This window comes from Sus scrofa, chromosome 15, assembly GCF_054392235.1.
Source record: "Sus scrofa isolate SSC_HxYL_T2T_F1_AM1 chromosome 15, Sscrofa_HxYL_maternal_Yorkshire_Landrace_v2.0, whole genome shotgun sequence".
Taxonomy (NCBI): domain Eukaryota; kingdom Metazoa; phylum Chordata; class Mammalia; order Artiodactyla; family Suidae; genus Sus; species Sus scrofa.
In genome coordinates this window covers 31168674-31184562 of record NC_139397.1, presented here as the reverse complement: position 1 = coordinate 31184562, position 15889 = coordinate 31168674, and the positions used below count along the sequence as shown (strand labels likewise).

The 15889-nt window shown below is 40.1% G+C and overlaps 2 protein-coding genes across 6 annotated transcripts in view; one reads left to right on the top strand and one right to left on the bottom strand.

Annotated features, from left to right (window-relative positions):
- Positions 1–15889, bottom strand: part of TMEM163 (transmembrane protein 163) — a 464307-nt gene that overhangs the window by 373982 nt on the left and 74436 nt on the right. The gene's annotated exons all lie outside the window — the stretch shown is intronic.
- ACMSD (aminocarboxymuconate semialdehyde decarboxylase) overlaps positions 5498–15889 on the top strand; it is a 75762-nt gene continuing 65370 nt past the window's right edge. For 2 of the 3 annotated variants that reach the window (XM_084997987.1, XM_084997986.1), the window contains exon 1: positions 5498–5985. In XM_084997987.1, the coding sequence (XP_084854113.1) occupies positions 5929–5985 (57 nt within the window). In that variant the 5' untranslated portion in view covers positions 5498–5928. 3 annotated transcript variants of the gene reach the window in all.

The following is a 15889-nucleotide window of genomic DNA, read 5'->3' as shown; positions in this document are numbered from 1 at the left end:
AATCAATTGTTCTTTAATTTTAAAAAGACTTGATGTTTTATTGATTGTGGGGAAGAAAAAGAGAGGCAGAGAGGAAGAAGCTTGGTTTGGATAGAGTGCCATCCCCTGATAGAGAACACAAGAAGAGGAGCAGGCACAGGAGGAAGGAAGAATTCCTGTTTGGAATGGGAGCCTCCCGGAGAGGTGGTTTCAACCAGTGGAGCTGCCTACCTTCAAGTGGGTCACAGGCCTGGCCAGGGAGAAACACAATCATAGTGACCACCACAGAGGGTTGGTCCACATGCCACAGTCTTGCACCACATAAACCCAGGGTTCTTACATAACCCAATATCAGACTTTCTGCCAGTCTGTATACAATGGCCCAAGTAACAACTGGATTACGTGTCATGATCGGTTTCATAGCCAATGCTTTTATGTTATTCAAGCTAATACTTATAGCACCTTGATGAAATCAGCTCTTCTATTGTCATCCCTCTCACTCAGAGACTAAGTAATTTGCGCAGTGCTATCTGCCTAACAATCAGTAGAGTCAGGAGCTGAACCTTGGTATTTTTGAGCTGATTTATAGCCATTAGACTAGGGCCAGGAGAAAGGAGCTACTCAGATTTGGTCTAAATCTTATTTTATTTTTATACGACTATTGAATAATTTAAGGATCCTTGCCTTTTTCTACAAATGAATGCCAGTATAAAGCTCATCTGATTTATAATTCATTTTTTAAATGTGGAGATGAGATCTTATACAATTTTCCTTTTGCCATCACTTTCCTTAGTGTTATAGAAGGAACGGAAAGAGTGGTACATTTTGCTCATGAGGACACTGTAACCTCCTTCCCACTTGGCCAAGAAGTTTGCCTGTCTTTATAAGAAGAAGTAAAAGTATTGCTTTTTCCTTCTGTTACCAGTACACTGAAGGCACAGATGCATATCCAGTACACTGGATATAGATGCATATGCAACATTTTAAGTCTCCTACTTTCCCTTCAATACTGCTTGGTGAAGGGGGTCTTTCTCCTCTCTCTGGATGAAAACGTAGGCAGTCTCTATGAAATTTTCCCTCACTTTTAGGTGATAAAAATTCCTAGTCACTTTAAATTGCAAACCTATTTTCAGATGAAAAAGTGAAAAGAAATGTCCACTACAATATGTTAATAATCTCTTCAATCCTCACTGAAAGGTATGACTTCTCTTCCTGAAGGTGGGTACATGGTCCTTTCTTCTCCTTTCCCAACTAGCATTTCTGCTTCTCCTTGAGTTTGATATCTTTGCCTGGCAGAGTCAAAGCAGAGAGAGGGATTAAATGTTCCAATTACAGGCAAGCCGTTACCTGACTGACCCTGTAGTTAGATGGCTTAGGCTCTCTGTGTGCAGGCTGGAGCTTAAAAGCATCTCTTTCTCTTGTGGAATGGTTTTGTGGTTCTTTGTTGGGTCCCGAGCTTTGGGGCCCTCCTTGCAACTCCCTGCAGATAATGTCTATTTGATTGATTTCTCAATAATTGAGAGACATACATTGAAGAATTTGTCAAATATATATGTATATGTATGTGTGTTATATATTTGGAGGCCATTTGGTATGCCAAATTTAGAATTATTATGGCTTTGTAATTAGTTGAACCTTTTAATGTTATACAGTAGTCCTCTTTTGCACTAATAATACTTTGTTTTATAGTCTCTTTAATTTGCATTATCTGAAGTGTTTATAACAAACATATCATAGCCTTCTTTTAGTTAGGATTTGCTTCTTTTAAATTCTCCAAACGTTTTACTTTCAAATTTTCTGTATACTTAAAGTTTAAATGCATTTCCTCAAAGCAATACACAGCTGGATGTTATTTCTGCCATTTTATTGTGTGCTTTCTCTTTTTTTCCTTTTTTTTTCTTTTTGTCTCTTTTAGGGCCACACCTGCAGCATATGGGAGTTCCCAGGCTAGGGGTTGAATCGGAGCTGTAGCTGCCAGCTTGCACCAGAGCCACAGCAACGCTGAGTCTGCGACCTACACCACAGCTCATGGCAACGCTAGATCCTTAACCCACTGAGCGAAGTCAGGGAACAAACCCGCAACCTCATGGTTCCTAGTTGGGTTCGTCAACCACTGAGCCACGACGGCAAATCCTGTTTTGTGCTTTCTATTTGTCTACTTTTTCTGTATCTTTTTTTCCTCTAAATTGATTTTTTAATCTTATTCCATCTTTCACTCAACTGGATTGGAAGTTATATATGCTATACATATTCCTTTAGTAGTTACTTTGGAAATGTTACTGTGTCTAATTGTGGTAGGCTGAATAATGTCTCCACTCAAAGATCCCCAGAACCTGTAAAAAATTCTACCTTACATGGGAAAAAGATTTTGAAAATGTGATTACATTAAAGCTCTTGAGATGAAGAAATTATCCTGGGTTATTTAGGTGGGCCCATGATGATTACATGACTCCTTATAAGAGGGAGATGGGAGAATTAGAGGTTTAAGAAAGATGATGTGATGACAGAAACAGAGAGAAGGACTATAAGGTGCTAACTGCTGGCTTTACAGATGGAGGATGGCATCACGAGCTAGAAGTTAGAAAAGGCAAGGAAACCAATTCTTTTCTAAAGTCTTCCTCAGGACCACAGTCGTGCTGGCCCATTTTAGAGTTCTGACTCCCAGAACTATAAGAGAATAAATTTGTGTTGGCTTACACCATTAAGATTGTGATAATTTGTTACAGCAGCCACTAAAAACTAATACAGATTTTGGTGCCTGAAAGTGGGGTGCTATTGTAAGAAATACACAAAAATATGAAAGTGGCTTTGGAACTGGGCACTGAACAGAGGTTGGAAGAACTTTGAAGTGCATGACAGAAAAACCCTAGATTTTCTTGAACAGATGTTAGTAGAAATAAAAATGTTAAAAATTCTGCCACCGAGGGCTCAGAAGGAATTAAGGTAGAGAATGCCTATACCATTCTAGAGAATAGGTAAATCATCAGAAAGAGATCACTGGTAGAAATATGGATGTTAAAGGTTCCACTGGTGAGGGCTCAGAAGGCAATGAGGGACATGGTAGAAAGGGAAGGAAAGGGGATCCTTGTTACAGAGTGGCAGAAAACCTAGCTCAATTGTGTGTACTACCGTTGTGTGGAAATCAGAACTTAGAGGTGATGAAATTTGATACTTAGCTGAGGAGGTTTCCAAGCAAAATCTTAAAGGTTCATCCTGGTTCTTTCTTGCTGCTTACAGTAAAAGGCAAGAGGGGAAAGACAGACTGAAAAACTAGTAAGAAAAAAAGGAAACAGGACTTGATGATTTAGGAAATTCTCAGCTTATCGAGATCACAAAAGATGTTAAAATTATGAGGTTCACTGTTAGGAGGGTGTACTTTGAAGAGAAAAGCCAAGCTGGATGACCTTTTGCTAGTGATTTAACTTTATAAAAGTGGGCATCATCATCATCACTGTTATTAGCATATTATTTAGATTTACTTACATGATTACCAGTTTCTTTACTCCCCACTCATTTTACATTTCAGACATTTTTTCCTGGGGTCATTTTTCCTCCTTTCTGGAGTATATCATTAGAAATTCCTTTAGTGAGGTTCTGTTGATGGCAAACTTAGTTTTTAATCTGAAAATTTCTTTACTTCTCCTTCATTGTTAAAATAAAATTTTATAAGGCATACATTTCCAGGTTGACAGTTAACATCCCTCAGCTTTTTGAACATATGATTTTATTGTCCTATGGTTACATCACACCTTCTACCATGTGAGACATTGGCTATCAGTCTAATTGCTGAGTTTTGAAGGCATTCTTTCTCTCTAGCAGTTTATAGGATCTAAACTTCATTATGGATATTCTGTAGTTTCACTAGAGGTTTTCTAGAATGGAAGTTCTTTCTGTTAATCCTTCTTATATAGGTTTTGATTCCTAGATCTGCTGGCTGATCAGGTCTGGAAATTTTCAGCTATTATCTCTTAGAGTATTTCTCCTCCACCTTCTCTCTCCTCTATTTTAGCACCCCAATTAGATTCCTTTTAGATTTTCTTATTCTACACCTTTGTACTTTGAGACACTCATATATGCTCAATCTCCTCGCCTCTCTGTGCAAGTCCCTCTCTTGCAGTTCATTAATGAGGGAGCCTCAGCTTTGTACAAGCCCATGGTATGATCTCCCACTCCCCTCTGGAATATTAATTTTCAAAGCTCCAGGATTCTGAATCCACACTACCTCAAATGGTGGCTCAAATGGTGGCTCTATCACTTACTGTTGTGTGACCATGGACAAGTAACCTAACTTCTCTGCACTTCAATTTCATCTTCAATCAAATGAATATTGGTCATAGTTTCCTCCCATAGGACTGTAATGAGGAATAAGTGAATTGAGTAAAATACTTGAAACAGTGTTTGGCCCATAGGAAGTGCTCTAAAACTGCTTACACTTACTGAGTATTGGCATTGCCTCCACGTTAGTTTAAGGCTCACTCATTTGTTTCAGTTCATTAAACTTAAAAAAAATGAACTTGGAGTTCCTGTCATGGCTCTGTGGAAACAAATCTGACTAGCAGGCATGAGAACACAGGTTCTATCCCTGGCCTCGTTCAGTAGGTTAAGGATCCGGTGTTGCTGTGATCTGTGGTGTATGTCACACATACAACTTGGATCTGGCATTGCTGTGGCTATGGTGTAGGCCAGCAGCTGTAACTCCAATTCGACCCCAAGTCTGGGACCCTCCATATGCTGTGGGTGCAGCCCTGAAAAGGCAAAAAAAAAAAAAAAAAAAAAAAAAAAGATCTTGAGGATTTCCTGTACTTTCTCGCAAGCTGAGCAAGCAATTTAAATATACCTTTGTTATAATTTATCCAGGATCTAGTTGAAGAGAACTTTTGTTAAAATTTATCCAGATCCTAGCTGAATAGCTTAGTAGGGAGGTTTGTGGGTTGAGTTTTTTTGTTTGTTTGTTTAATGACTTAGTGAAGGTTGAGATAAAAGAAGTATCCCAAAACAGGTTCAAGGCTCTGCCACGGTCTTTGGGTCCCTCAAACATGTTAAGTTTTCTAGGAATAGAAAAGGGCAAACATAGAACAATAAAGGGCTGCTTTGTTCCAGGCTCTCTTTAGAAGCATGACCACGAGCCTTCCTTTATGCTCCAGGGGAAGCCCTCCCCAAACTGCTCTGACACCCCTCAATGGAAATGGACACTCTCTACTTCTCCCTACACCTACATGGTGTACAATATCTATTAACAATGTAGGTATCATTCTATCTCTCATTCAACCTTATATCCTCAGCACATAGCAATTCTCAATAAAAGTTTGTTCAGCGCATGAATGAATGAATGAAAGAAAAGGCAATGGAGGAAACAACACATAAGAAGTATGAGTTCTTTCCATGATTTAAAGTAAAGGTGAAATGTCCTCCACACCTTTTCAACATGCTAAATTTTCATGAACAAGCCAATTGTTAAGTGTTGTTTAAAGATCTAGAGGTAACTACAGTACAAAAAGCAAAAGTGGTAAAATTGATTGTTTCTGGGAATGAAACCAAGAATAAGAAGAGATGAGTCAGGGATCTATTATTTTTCTTTAAAAGCGTCTGATATTTTAAGTTAAAATACTTAAAAACAAATATTAGTTAATATTGGACCTGGTGTAACTCGAAAGCAGTCTGCAGTATGTTTGACCTCATGGGGTTTGGTACAGTATTTTTTTTTTTCTTTTTTTAAATTTTGTGCCCAGAGTCCTGATTACCAGAGTTGTTGACGCAAAGCCAAGCTGTCAATAAACTAAACTGTTGACTCTAAGAAGGCAGTTCCAATGGACCTAGACCATCTGAGCCGGCATACGGTGCCAGAAAGCAGCCATAAAGGGACTAAGTAAATCAACTCCATGGTTTTCATGAAGACCTCGAGATAACAAAACTATTTTCTTTACATGCGTCTCCTCTGATCCTGTGGAGATGAAAATTGACATCCACAGTCATATTCTACCAAAAGAATGGCCAGATCTAAAGAAGGTAATGATGATTAATTTGCTGAATTATTTCTGGAATTTCTCCAGGGTTTCTCAATGTCTCGATTATAGACCTGTGTCTTCTTTTGGGAATTAGATGTTGAATTTCTCTGCTTTAGAAGTAATTTTAAGTTATTTAGTAGCTCTGATTTCCTAGGTTTTTTTTTAATGACTTCATAATAATTTTGAAAAATACAGATAAAAGAAGTAGGTGCTCTCTCAAAATCCTTTCTTTTTGCTCTCAAATGAAGAATTCTTTAAAACTTCTGAACAACACAAGCCACCCAGTTTTACTTCCATTTAAGTCACACATTCAGTTGCTGAGAGAGACGCCAACTACAGAATTTAACGTTACATCTTCGAGTAAGAGACTATTAAAAAAAAAAAAAAAGGAATGTGATAGGTTCCCAGAACTTCTGAAATGTATCTCCCTTCTAAAATGTTTAAAATAAATTTTAGAAGCACCAAATGATAGCTGTGTGGATTTTTTTTTTTTAGTCTATTTTAGGACACTGAAACCTTTTCTTTTTGATGTTCTTTAAGCTGTAAATCCTTGTTATAAACTAGAAAGCAGGAACATCAAAAAAAAAAATAGAGGAAATGACATGAAACCTATGCACAATGACTGTCTCTCAAGATTCTGCATTTCTCAAAAGATGAAAATTTCCTTTTGTCATTAAGAACTTTAAAATGAATACTTAAAAAGGAAGGTGGGTAACATGAAAGAAATATAAAATTTGTGTGAGTTTTGTTCAGGCTAAGTATCAGATTTTACCTAATCTTGGAGTTCTTGCTGTGACATAGTGGGTTAAGAATCCAAAATGAGGGGCTCAGATTTCTGCAGAGGCGAGGGTTCAATCCCTGGCCTGCTCCAGTGAGTTAAAGGATCTGGTGTTGCCACAGCTGTGGTGTAGGTCACAGCTGTGGTTCAGATTCAGTTCTTGGCCCTGGAACTTCCCAATGCTGTGGCTGTGGCCATAGAAAAATTTGCTCAATCTTCAACCCTCTCTGGTACTTTAACACTACTCATAATGATTCATCCTTTTTATCCCAAGTGAGGAAAAATGAATTAACCCAAATTCTAATTAAAATGTGGTTTCATTGTGTAGGTAGATGAAACTATTTCCTTGTCATAGTTGTCTCCTGGAAGGATGTTCATCTTAAGTGTTTCTTTGTCCATTGGCATTTTCGGTAAGATGTACAGTGTACTTTATAGATCAAAAAATACAAATGATGCTAAGCCACCTTTGAAAGGCTTTCTTATTATAGCTAATGGTAAGAGCTAACACTATCAAACTAACCCCTCCAAAAGGAACCCAGGAGCCTGCATGGGAACTTGCTGTTCTGAGTGCTATTGTCCTTGACATATCTTATTAAAGTGTAGATACTTTAATAACCAACAATGTTAGTGATGAACACCTGTAGCAACCTAAAAGGGTGCCTCCTCTTTGCTGAGGGGAGAAAATGTTCTACCTAATATCCCGTGCCACAGCCCCACCTCCCATCACCTACCTCCCACCAGAAGCCTGCCTCCAGTTTGAGCAGAGAACTGCTCACCAAGAGCTGACAATTTCTAGGTGCCCCTCCTAATGCGGGGTCCTGAAGGCATTGTTAAAACTGCCCCAGATGCTCAGGGATACAGAGTGTAGAGAGGCTATAGACATAAATGTGTGACCTGGAGACTCCCCACATACAAGTTTTGCTGGCTCCTTACCTCACCTTCCCTTCTTAACTTCTGTCGCCTTTATGGTTTCCAGATGAGACAGGTTGGGGTGTGGAGGGATGCACTGAGGGTTTGGGATGGAAATGCTATAAAATTTGGTTGTGATGATTGTTGTACACCTATAAATGTAATAAAATTCATTAAGTAATTTAAAAAAGAGGGGCATTTTGTACTAATAAACAAGACTTCTGTTTAGCAATCCCTAACAGATATACTTAATGGTTTATTATTATTATTATTATTATTTCCCCAGTACAATTTTTTTTCTACCGTACAGCATGGTGACCCAGTTACACATTCTATTTTCACACATTATCATGCTCCATCATAAACGACTAGACATAGTTCCCAGTGCTACACAGCAGGATCTCATTGCTTATCCATTCCAAGAGCAATAGTTTGTATCTATTAACTCCAAGCTCCCCAACCACCCCACTCCCTACCTCCTTGGCAACCACAAGTCTATTCTGCAAGTCCATGATTTTCTTTTCTGTGGAAAGGTTCATTTGTGCCTTATATTAGATTCCAGATATAGCTGATATCATATGGTATTTGTCTTTCTCTTTCTGACTTACTTCACTCAGGATAAGAGTCTCTAGTTCCATCCATATTGCTGCAAATGGCATGATTTCATTCTTTTTTATGGCTGAGTAGTATTCCATTGTGTATATATACCACTTCTTCCTAATCCAATCCTCTGTCGATGGACATTTGCGTTGTTTATATGTCTTGACTATTGTGAATAGACTGCAATGAACATGCGGGCGCATGTGTCTTTTTTAAGGAAAGTTATGTCTGGATATATGTCCAAGAGTGGGATTGCTGGGTCGTACGGTAGTTCTATGTATAGTTTTCTGAGGTACCTCCATACAGTTTCCATAGTGGTTGTATCAATTTACATTCTCACCAACAGTGCAAGAAGGTTCCCTTTTCTCCATACCCCCTCCAGCATTTGTTATTTGTGGACTTATTAATGCTGGCCATTCTGACTGGTGTGAAGTGGTATCTTGTGGTAGTTTTTATTTGCATTTCTCTAATAATCAGTGATCTTGAGCATTTTTCATGTGCTTGTTGGCTATCTGGACATCTTCCTTAGAAAAATGTCTTTTCAGGTCTTTTGCCCATTTTTTTTTTATTGGATTGTTGGCTTTTTAGCTGTTGAGTTGTATAAGTTGTATATTCTAGAGATTAAGCCCTTGTCAGTGGCATCAATTGAAACTATTTTCTTCCATTCTGTAAGTTGTCTTTTTGTGTTCTTTTTGGTTTCCTTTGCTGTGCAAAAGCTTGTCAGTAGGACTGTCTTTTTCCCATTTTATGTTCTTGCCTCCTTTGTCAAAGATTAATTGACCATAGGTGTCTGGGTTTGTTTTTGAGTTCTCTATTTTGTTCCATTGGTCTATATGTCTGTTTTGGTACCAGTACCACACTGTCTTGATGACTGTGGCTTTGTAATATTTCCTGAAGTCTGGGAGAGTTATGCCTCCTGCTTGGTTTTTGTTCCTCAGGATTGGTTTGGCAATTCTGGGTCTTTTGTGCTTCCATATAAATTTTTGGATTGTTTGTTCTAGTTCTGTGAAAAATGTCCTGGGTAATTTGATAGGGATTGCATTGAATCTGTAGATTGCTTTGGGTAGTATAGCCATTTTTACAATATTAATTTTCCAACCCAGGAGCATGGAATCTCTTTCCATTTCTTCACATCTTCTTCAATTTCCTTGATTACTGTTTTATAGTTCTCAGCATATAAGTCCTTTACCTCCTTGGTAGGGTGTATTCCCAGGTATTTGATTTTTGGGGGGTGTAATTTTAAAAGGTATTGTATTTTTGTATTCCTTTTCTAATATTTCAATGTTAGTATACAGAAATGTGACTGATTTCTGAATGTTCATCTTATATCCTGCTACTTTGCTGAATTTGTTGATCAGTTCAAGTACTTTTGGGGTTGAGTCCTTAGGGTTTTGATATATAGTATCATGTCATCTGCATACAGTGACAGTTTTACCGCTTCTCTTCTTATTTTGATGCCTTTTATTTCTTTTGTTTGTCTGATTGCTGTGGCTAGGACTTCCAGTATTATGCTGAATAACAGTGGTGAGAGTGGACATCCTTGTCCTGTTTCAGATTTTAGTGGAAAGGCTTTCAGCTTTTCTCCATGGAGTATTATATTTGCTGTGGATTTGTCAAAAATGGCTTTGATTATGTTAAGGTACGTTCCCTCTATACCCACCTTGGTAAGAGTTTTTATCATGAATGGATGTTGGACTTTGTCAGATGCTTTTTCTGCATCTACTGAGATGATCATGTGGTTTTTGACTTTTCTTTTGTTAATGTGGTGTATGACGTTGATTGATTTGTGTATGTTGAACCATCCTTGTGCACCTGGGATGACTCTCACCTGGTTGTGGTGTACGATCTTGTTGATATGTCATTGGATTCGGATGGCTAAAATTTTGTTGAGAATTTCTGTGTCTATATTCATCAAAGATATTGGCCTATAGTTTTCTTTTTTGGTGTTATCTTTGTCTGGTTTTGGAATTAGGGTGATGGTGGCATCATAGAATGTCTTTGGGAGTGTTCCTTCTTCTTCACCCTTTTGAAAAAGTTTAAGGAGGATGGGTATAAGTTCCTCTTTGTATGTTTGGTAGAATTCACCTGTGAAGCCATCTGGTCCTGGACTTTTGTTTGTAGGGAGTGTTTTTATGACATATTCAATTTCATATCTAGTGATCTGTCTGTTCAGTTGATCTATTTCTTCTTGATTCAGTTTTGGCAGTTATTGCCATTTTAAACCTTGTTTTCCAGTTGATTCTATGTTTCTCTTTTCTTCTTCTCTTTTTTGGGTTGCATGGCTTCCATTTATTTTATGCTTGAGTACTTTTCTTTTCAGTTTTTGTAAATGTAATGTTGGGTTTTGATTTGTGGTTGCCCTGTTTTTTAAGCACATTAAGCCCTTCCTATATATTTTTGCTTTTGCCTGACAGTCATATAGGCTCAGACACATCATTAAAATTAAAGAAAGAATGTATATTTTCTTACTCGCCTTCCCCACATTGTATGATTTTTATTTTATTTTTTTTAACATCTTCATGTTTAGATCTGTATGCTGGCTTATTTAAGTGCTGGCTTTCCAGTCGTGGTTTTCTCCACCCTAATTCTTTTTCTCTTTTTTTTCCCCTCTTTTTTTTTAATTTAGAGAAGCCCTTTCAGTATTTCTTTCAAAATGGGTTTAGTATTGCTGTAGTCTTTCAGCTTTTGTTGGAGAAATTCTTTATATCCTCTTCTAATTTAAATGATATTCTTGCTGTATAGAGGATTCTAGGTTGTAAATTTTTCCCTTTCCACACTTTAAATATATCTTGCCCCTCCCTTCTGGCCTGTAGTATTTCTGAAGAGAAATCAGCTGATAGACTTATGGGGCTTCCCTTATAATTAATGCTTTGCTTTTCTCTTGCTACCTTTAGAATCCTCTCTTTAACTTTTGCCATTTTTATTATAATATGTCTTGGTGTGGGCCTGTTTGGGTTCCGCTTGTTTGGGGCCCTCTGTGCTTCCTGTATCTTGATATCAGTATGCTTTAGATTTGGAAAGTTTTCAGCTATAATTTCTTCAGATATATTTTCAATCCCCTTTTCTTCTTCTTTTCCTTCTGGAATTCCTATTATGCATATATTGGCCTGCTTTATATTATCCCATAGGTCTCTTATATTGCTTTCATGTTTTTCCATTTGGTTTTCTGTCTGCTGTCCTGACTGGGTGATTTCCATTATTTTATCTTCCACATCACTAATTCGTTCCTCCGCATTATTCATTCTGCTCTTTATTGCCTTAAGCTCAGTTTGAATCTCTGCAAATGAATTTTCTAGTTTTTCTTGGCTCCTCCTTATATTTTCTAGGTCCTTTCTAAAGGAATCTGCATTACTGTTAATATCCTCTCTTAATTCCTTCAGGACTTTCAATACCTCCCTTTTTTTTTTTTTTTTTTTTTTAATTTTCCCACTGTACAGCAAGGGGGTCAGTACCTCCCTTTTGAACTCAATGTCTGTCAGACTGCAGAGGTCTGTTTCATTGTTGTCTGCTTTAGGTGAATTCTCCTGCTCCATTAACTGGGAATGGTTTCTGCACTTCTTCATCTTGCTTGTGTTTTTCTTTTTCTGTGAGTTTGGGGAAGCCAAACTGTCGTCTTGTAAGGCTACTTCTATGCAAGAATACCCCTTTGCATTTTTTTGGGGGGTTACTATTTTTGGTGTGGGAATTTGAATATTTGCTGTCTCTTTCTTCAGTGTGAGCAGGTTGTTGTTCTCAGGATGCTCAGTGTGTTTTCAGGGAGAAGGAGGCAATGGGTAGGGCCAGCAGTCAGTGCCGGGTCGTTGGGCTCTCAATAGCAGCAAGGACCTGCAGGAAGGTGGCACAGGCTACTCCTAGTTGCAGGGCCCTGGGAAGTGATAATAAGCTCTCAGCAGATCTTCAAGGTGACCAGAGCATTTGGCAGTAACAAGAGCACGGTGTGTGAGTTCCCAGGGGAGTAAGAGCAACAACAGCTTGTCTTTGCAATGAGCTCCTCTGAGGTGATTGGAACTGCAGGTGGTGCCTGTTCAGGGACCCCTACTGGGAGCAGGCCATGACCATCTCTAGAGTCAGTGATAACTGCAGTGGTTTGCCCGCCCCCCCCCACCTGTAGACCATGCATGAAGAAACCTGTCTCACTTAGCCCATGTATGAGGTGTTTTAAAGGGTGTTCCTAGTTGCAGGATCCTGGGAAGTGACAGAGATCAGGTGTGTGGGTACTTCCCAGAACATCTGGCAGTGGCAGCAGCAGGGCAGGTGCATTCTTGGAGGTGTGAGAGCACCAACAGGTGGTGTTCGGTCACAATGCCCTCCTCTGTGGCACCTTTTAGGTGAATGGAGCTGCAAGTGATTTTGTTCAGGTATCTCCAATGGCAGTGGGCCACGCCCATCTCTGGAATCAGGGATAACTGTAGCAGTTTGCCCCCGCCACCTGCAGACCATGCAAGAAGCACACTGTCCCACTTAGCCCACACAGGAGGTGCTGCACCAGTTGCTCCTAGTTGTAGGGTCTTGGGAAGGGACAGGGGTTCACCCAGAGCATTTGGCAGTGGCAGCTGCAGGGTGGGTGTGTCCCCAGGGGAGTGACAACTACAACATATGGTGCTTGGTTGCAATGCCCTCTTTTTTTCTTTTTTGGCAACCCCTGAGGTGACTGGGGTCACTGGTGGAGCCCACTCACAGGCCCCCAGTGGTGGCAAGCCACGCCTCCCTCTGTCCTCTGAGACCACTGCTGCAGTCTGTCCCTGCCACCTGTGGATGGTACAAGAGGCACCACATTGCACTTAGCCCCCTTATGCTCTTAGCCCACACAATAGGTGCCTGGCCACCAGTGGCCTGCACAAGATGCGCCTAATCTCCCCTAAACAAGCAAGAGGCTTCTCACTGCCCGTAACCTCTGCAGAGCTGCCCCGCCCTCTGATCCTGCGGGCATGCACACACTCCAGTGCAGGGGGTTTCCTGTGGCGGCCCACCCCTCCTTCTCTCCCCTCCCCAACAATGGCGCCTTTCTTTTCCTGCGGGTCTGGACCTTCTCCCGGGTTCCCTCTGCCATGGTGTTCCTCTCCTTAGCCCGTGTCGCACTGCTCCTTAGCCGCTGGTGCCACTCCCAGTTCTCTCCCCAGGACTGACCTCTGGAGCCTGAGTCTCAACGCCCAGCCCCTGCCCGAGCGTCTCAGGCTGTAGTGTCCGGGCCGGTGGTTCAGATATCTGTGCAGCTCTCACTCTGCTTTGCTGTTCTCAGTCCAGCTGCTGCATTTTTCTCTGCGATTTTGAGGTCCCACCACCTCAGCCCGTCTTTCATGAGTGAGATAGCTTCCCATGAGGCAGGTTCCCTTTCTCCTTCACTGCTCCCCCTCGGGAATGCTAGTCCTGTCCTGATTCCTTTTCTCTCTCTCTTTTTTCTTTTGTTCTACCCAGTTATGTCAAGAGTTTCTTGCCCTTTTTGGAGATTTAAGTTCCTCTGCCAGCATTCAGTTGATGTTCTGTGTGAGTAGTTTTACATGCAGATGTGTTTTTTTGATGTATTTGTGGGAAAAGGTGTGCACGACCTCTTACTCCTCTGCCATCTTGCTCTGCCTCCGATATGCTTAATGTTAAAGATGACAGTAATAATGATCACAATACTCTTTTGGAGAGCAACATATACATGTCATTTGATTCAGATGAAAACTTGTGAATTGCAGGTAGGACTTATATCATTAACCCCATCGGACAAGTGAGGTCTCTGACACTCGGGAAGGAGCCTAGAATCCCAGAGTTTCATGGGGCTGTGGTGGCCAAGGAGAATAACACTGCTGTACAGGATGTCCCGGCCTCCCTCCACCCCCCAGCACCTCCCTCAACGCCAGCCCGCTCCCCTCCTCACGTCAACCCACTGAGGGCTTCCTCACGGCAGGTCAAGCGGTGGGATCTGTTATGCGGTAGAGGTTTCCGTTGGAGAGCAGGCAAGCCAGTGATGAAAAAACTCACAGAAGACAGTTTCTGTTTGCAAAGTGGGAGGAGTGAGATAAATAGAAAGACTTCTAAATGGTGCTGTATCCATCTCTCTCCCCCTCTTTCCAGTCTCTATGATCAGAGGAAAGTGAGTATTAAAGTGACATTAGTTAATGGCAGATATTCCTTGGTGTTCATGTAGTTCAATAAGTCTAGCAGATTTTTCCCTTGTCTTCAAATCTTTTCTTAGTGGTAAAATATTATTTCAAAACATCAATCTCCGATCTTTTCTCACCGTTTTTTCAAACTTTCTAATAAAAGAATGAAAGGAATAAGCCAGTCCTAGTTTTATTTGAGAAGATGAAGCCCCTTTGGAAGAACTAACCTCTCTTTTCAAACCTGCCTTTCCTTATTATATATTAATAGACATACTTCAATAACCTTGACCTCCTTATGCAGTGAAGAAATAGAAAAGCAGAATCAACATGCCTGGCTTAATGATTAACAAATGATTACAAAGGACTGGGATTTGAGGAATTTTTTCATTTTCACTTGCTAATAATGATTTTAGTCAGCGTTACAGTTAAGATCCTGGCGGGGATGGGGGTGTGTGTGAAAGTTGATCTGAGGAGGAAAAAGAGAGCAGATTCAGGGGCACTTGATTAAATTGTTCCTGATGAATTGGGAGCCACACTCTGGCCCAAGAAACCAGGGTGGAAGTTGCTTCAGGTTGATCCACAACAAGGTTATTAATAAAAGGATGATAATAAGATTTCAGCTTTTTCCTTCAGCAAAGCTTTACTGCCCCCCTACTATGTGCCTGAGAGTGGGGCTTGCAAAGGTTCTAATTTTAAATAGGATTCCAAAATTCTAGTCTTTAGTAAAAAGTTGTATGTGCTGCAAATGTGATAAATTCATTGAGTAATAGTAAAAAATAATAAATAATAATAATAAAAAGTTGTATGTGTACATCTTCTTTCATTAGTAATGATTTAATTGCACTTGATCACTGTAATTTTTAGGAAACAAAATCCCAGACATAGTTTGACTTTTAAACAACTCCTCTGGGGACATAGATATCTGGTTTCATTACCCAGGAGGTTCGTTATTCACCTTTTGAGTATGAGGCCCCCAAGACATTAAATACGTCATTCAGTTCATCAACTTCTGATTCATACATACCCACTTCAGAAACACAACTCCTGTATATAGAACTGAATTCCCTTGATTTTTTTTTTTTTTTTTTTTTTTTTTTTTTGCTTTTTAGGGCCACACATGCAGCATATAGAAGTTCCCAGGTTAGGGGTTGAAGTGGAGCTGCAGCTGTCAGCCTACACCACAACCACAGCAATGTGGGATCCAAGCTGCATCTGTGATCTACACCATAGCTCACAGAAACACCAGATCCTTAACCCACTAAGCAAGGCCAGGGATTGAACACATATCCTTATGGATCCTAGTCAGGTTTGTAACCCACCGAGCCACAATGGGAACACCCCCTCAAATTTTTATATGTTTATTTGTCTTGCCCATAAATGCCTTTAGGACACTGGTCATTGTCAAACATTTTCAGGCAGTAAATGCTTCCTGTATGATCCTCGGACAAAAACTACCCCCAGGGTCATATATTTCAGACCCCAGGCTTGGTTTACCCTAGGATGAGAGCTGGGAGATTGTGTGGAGCCCA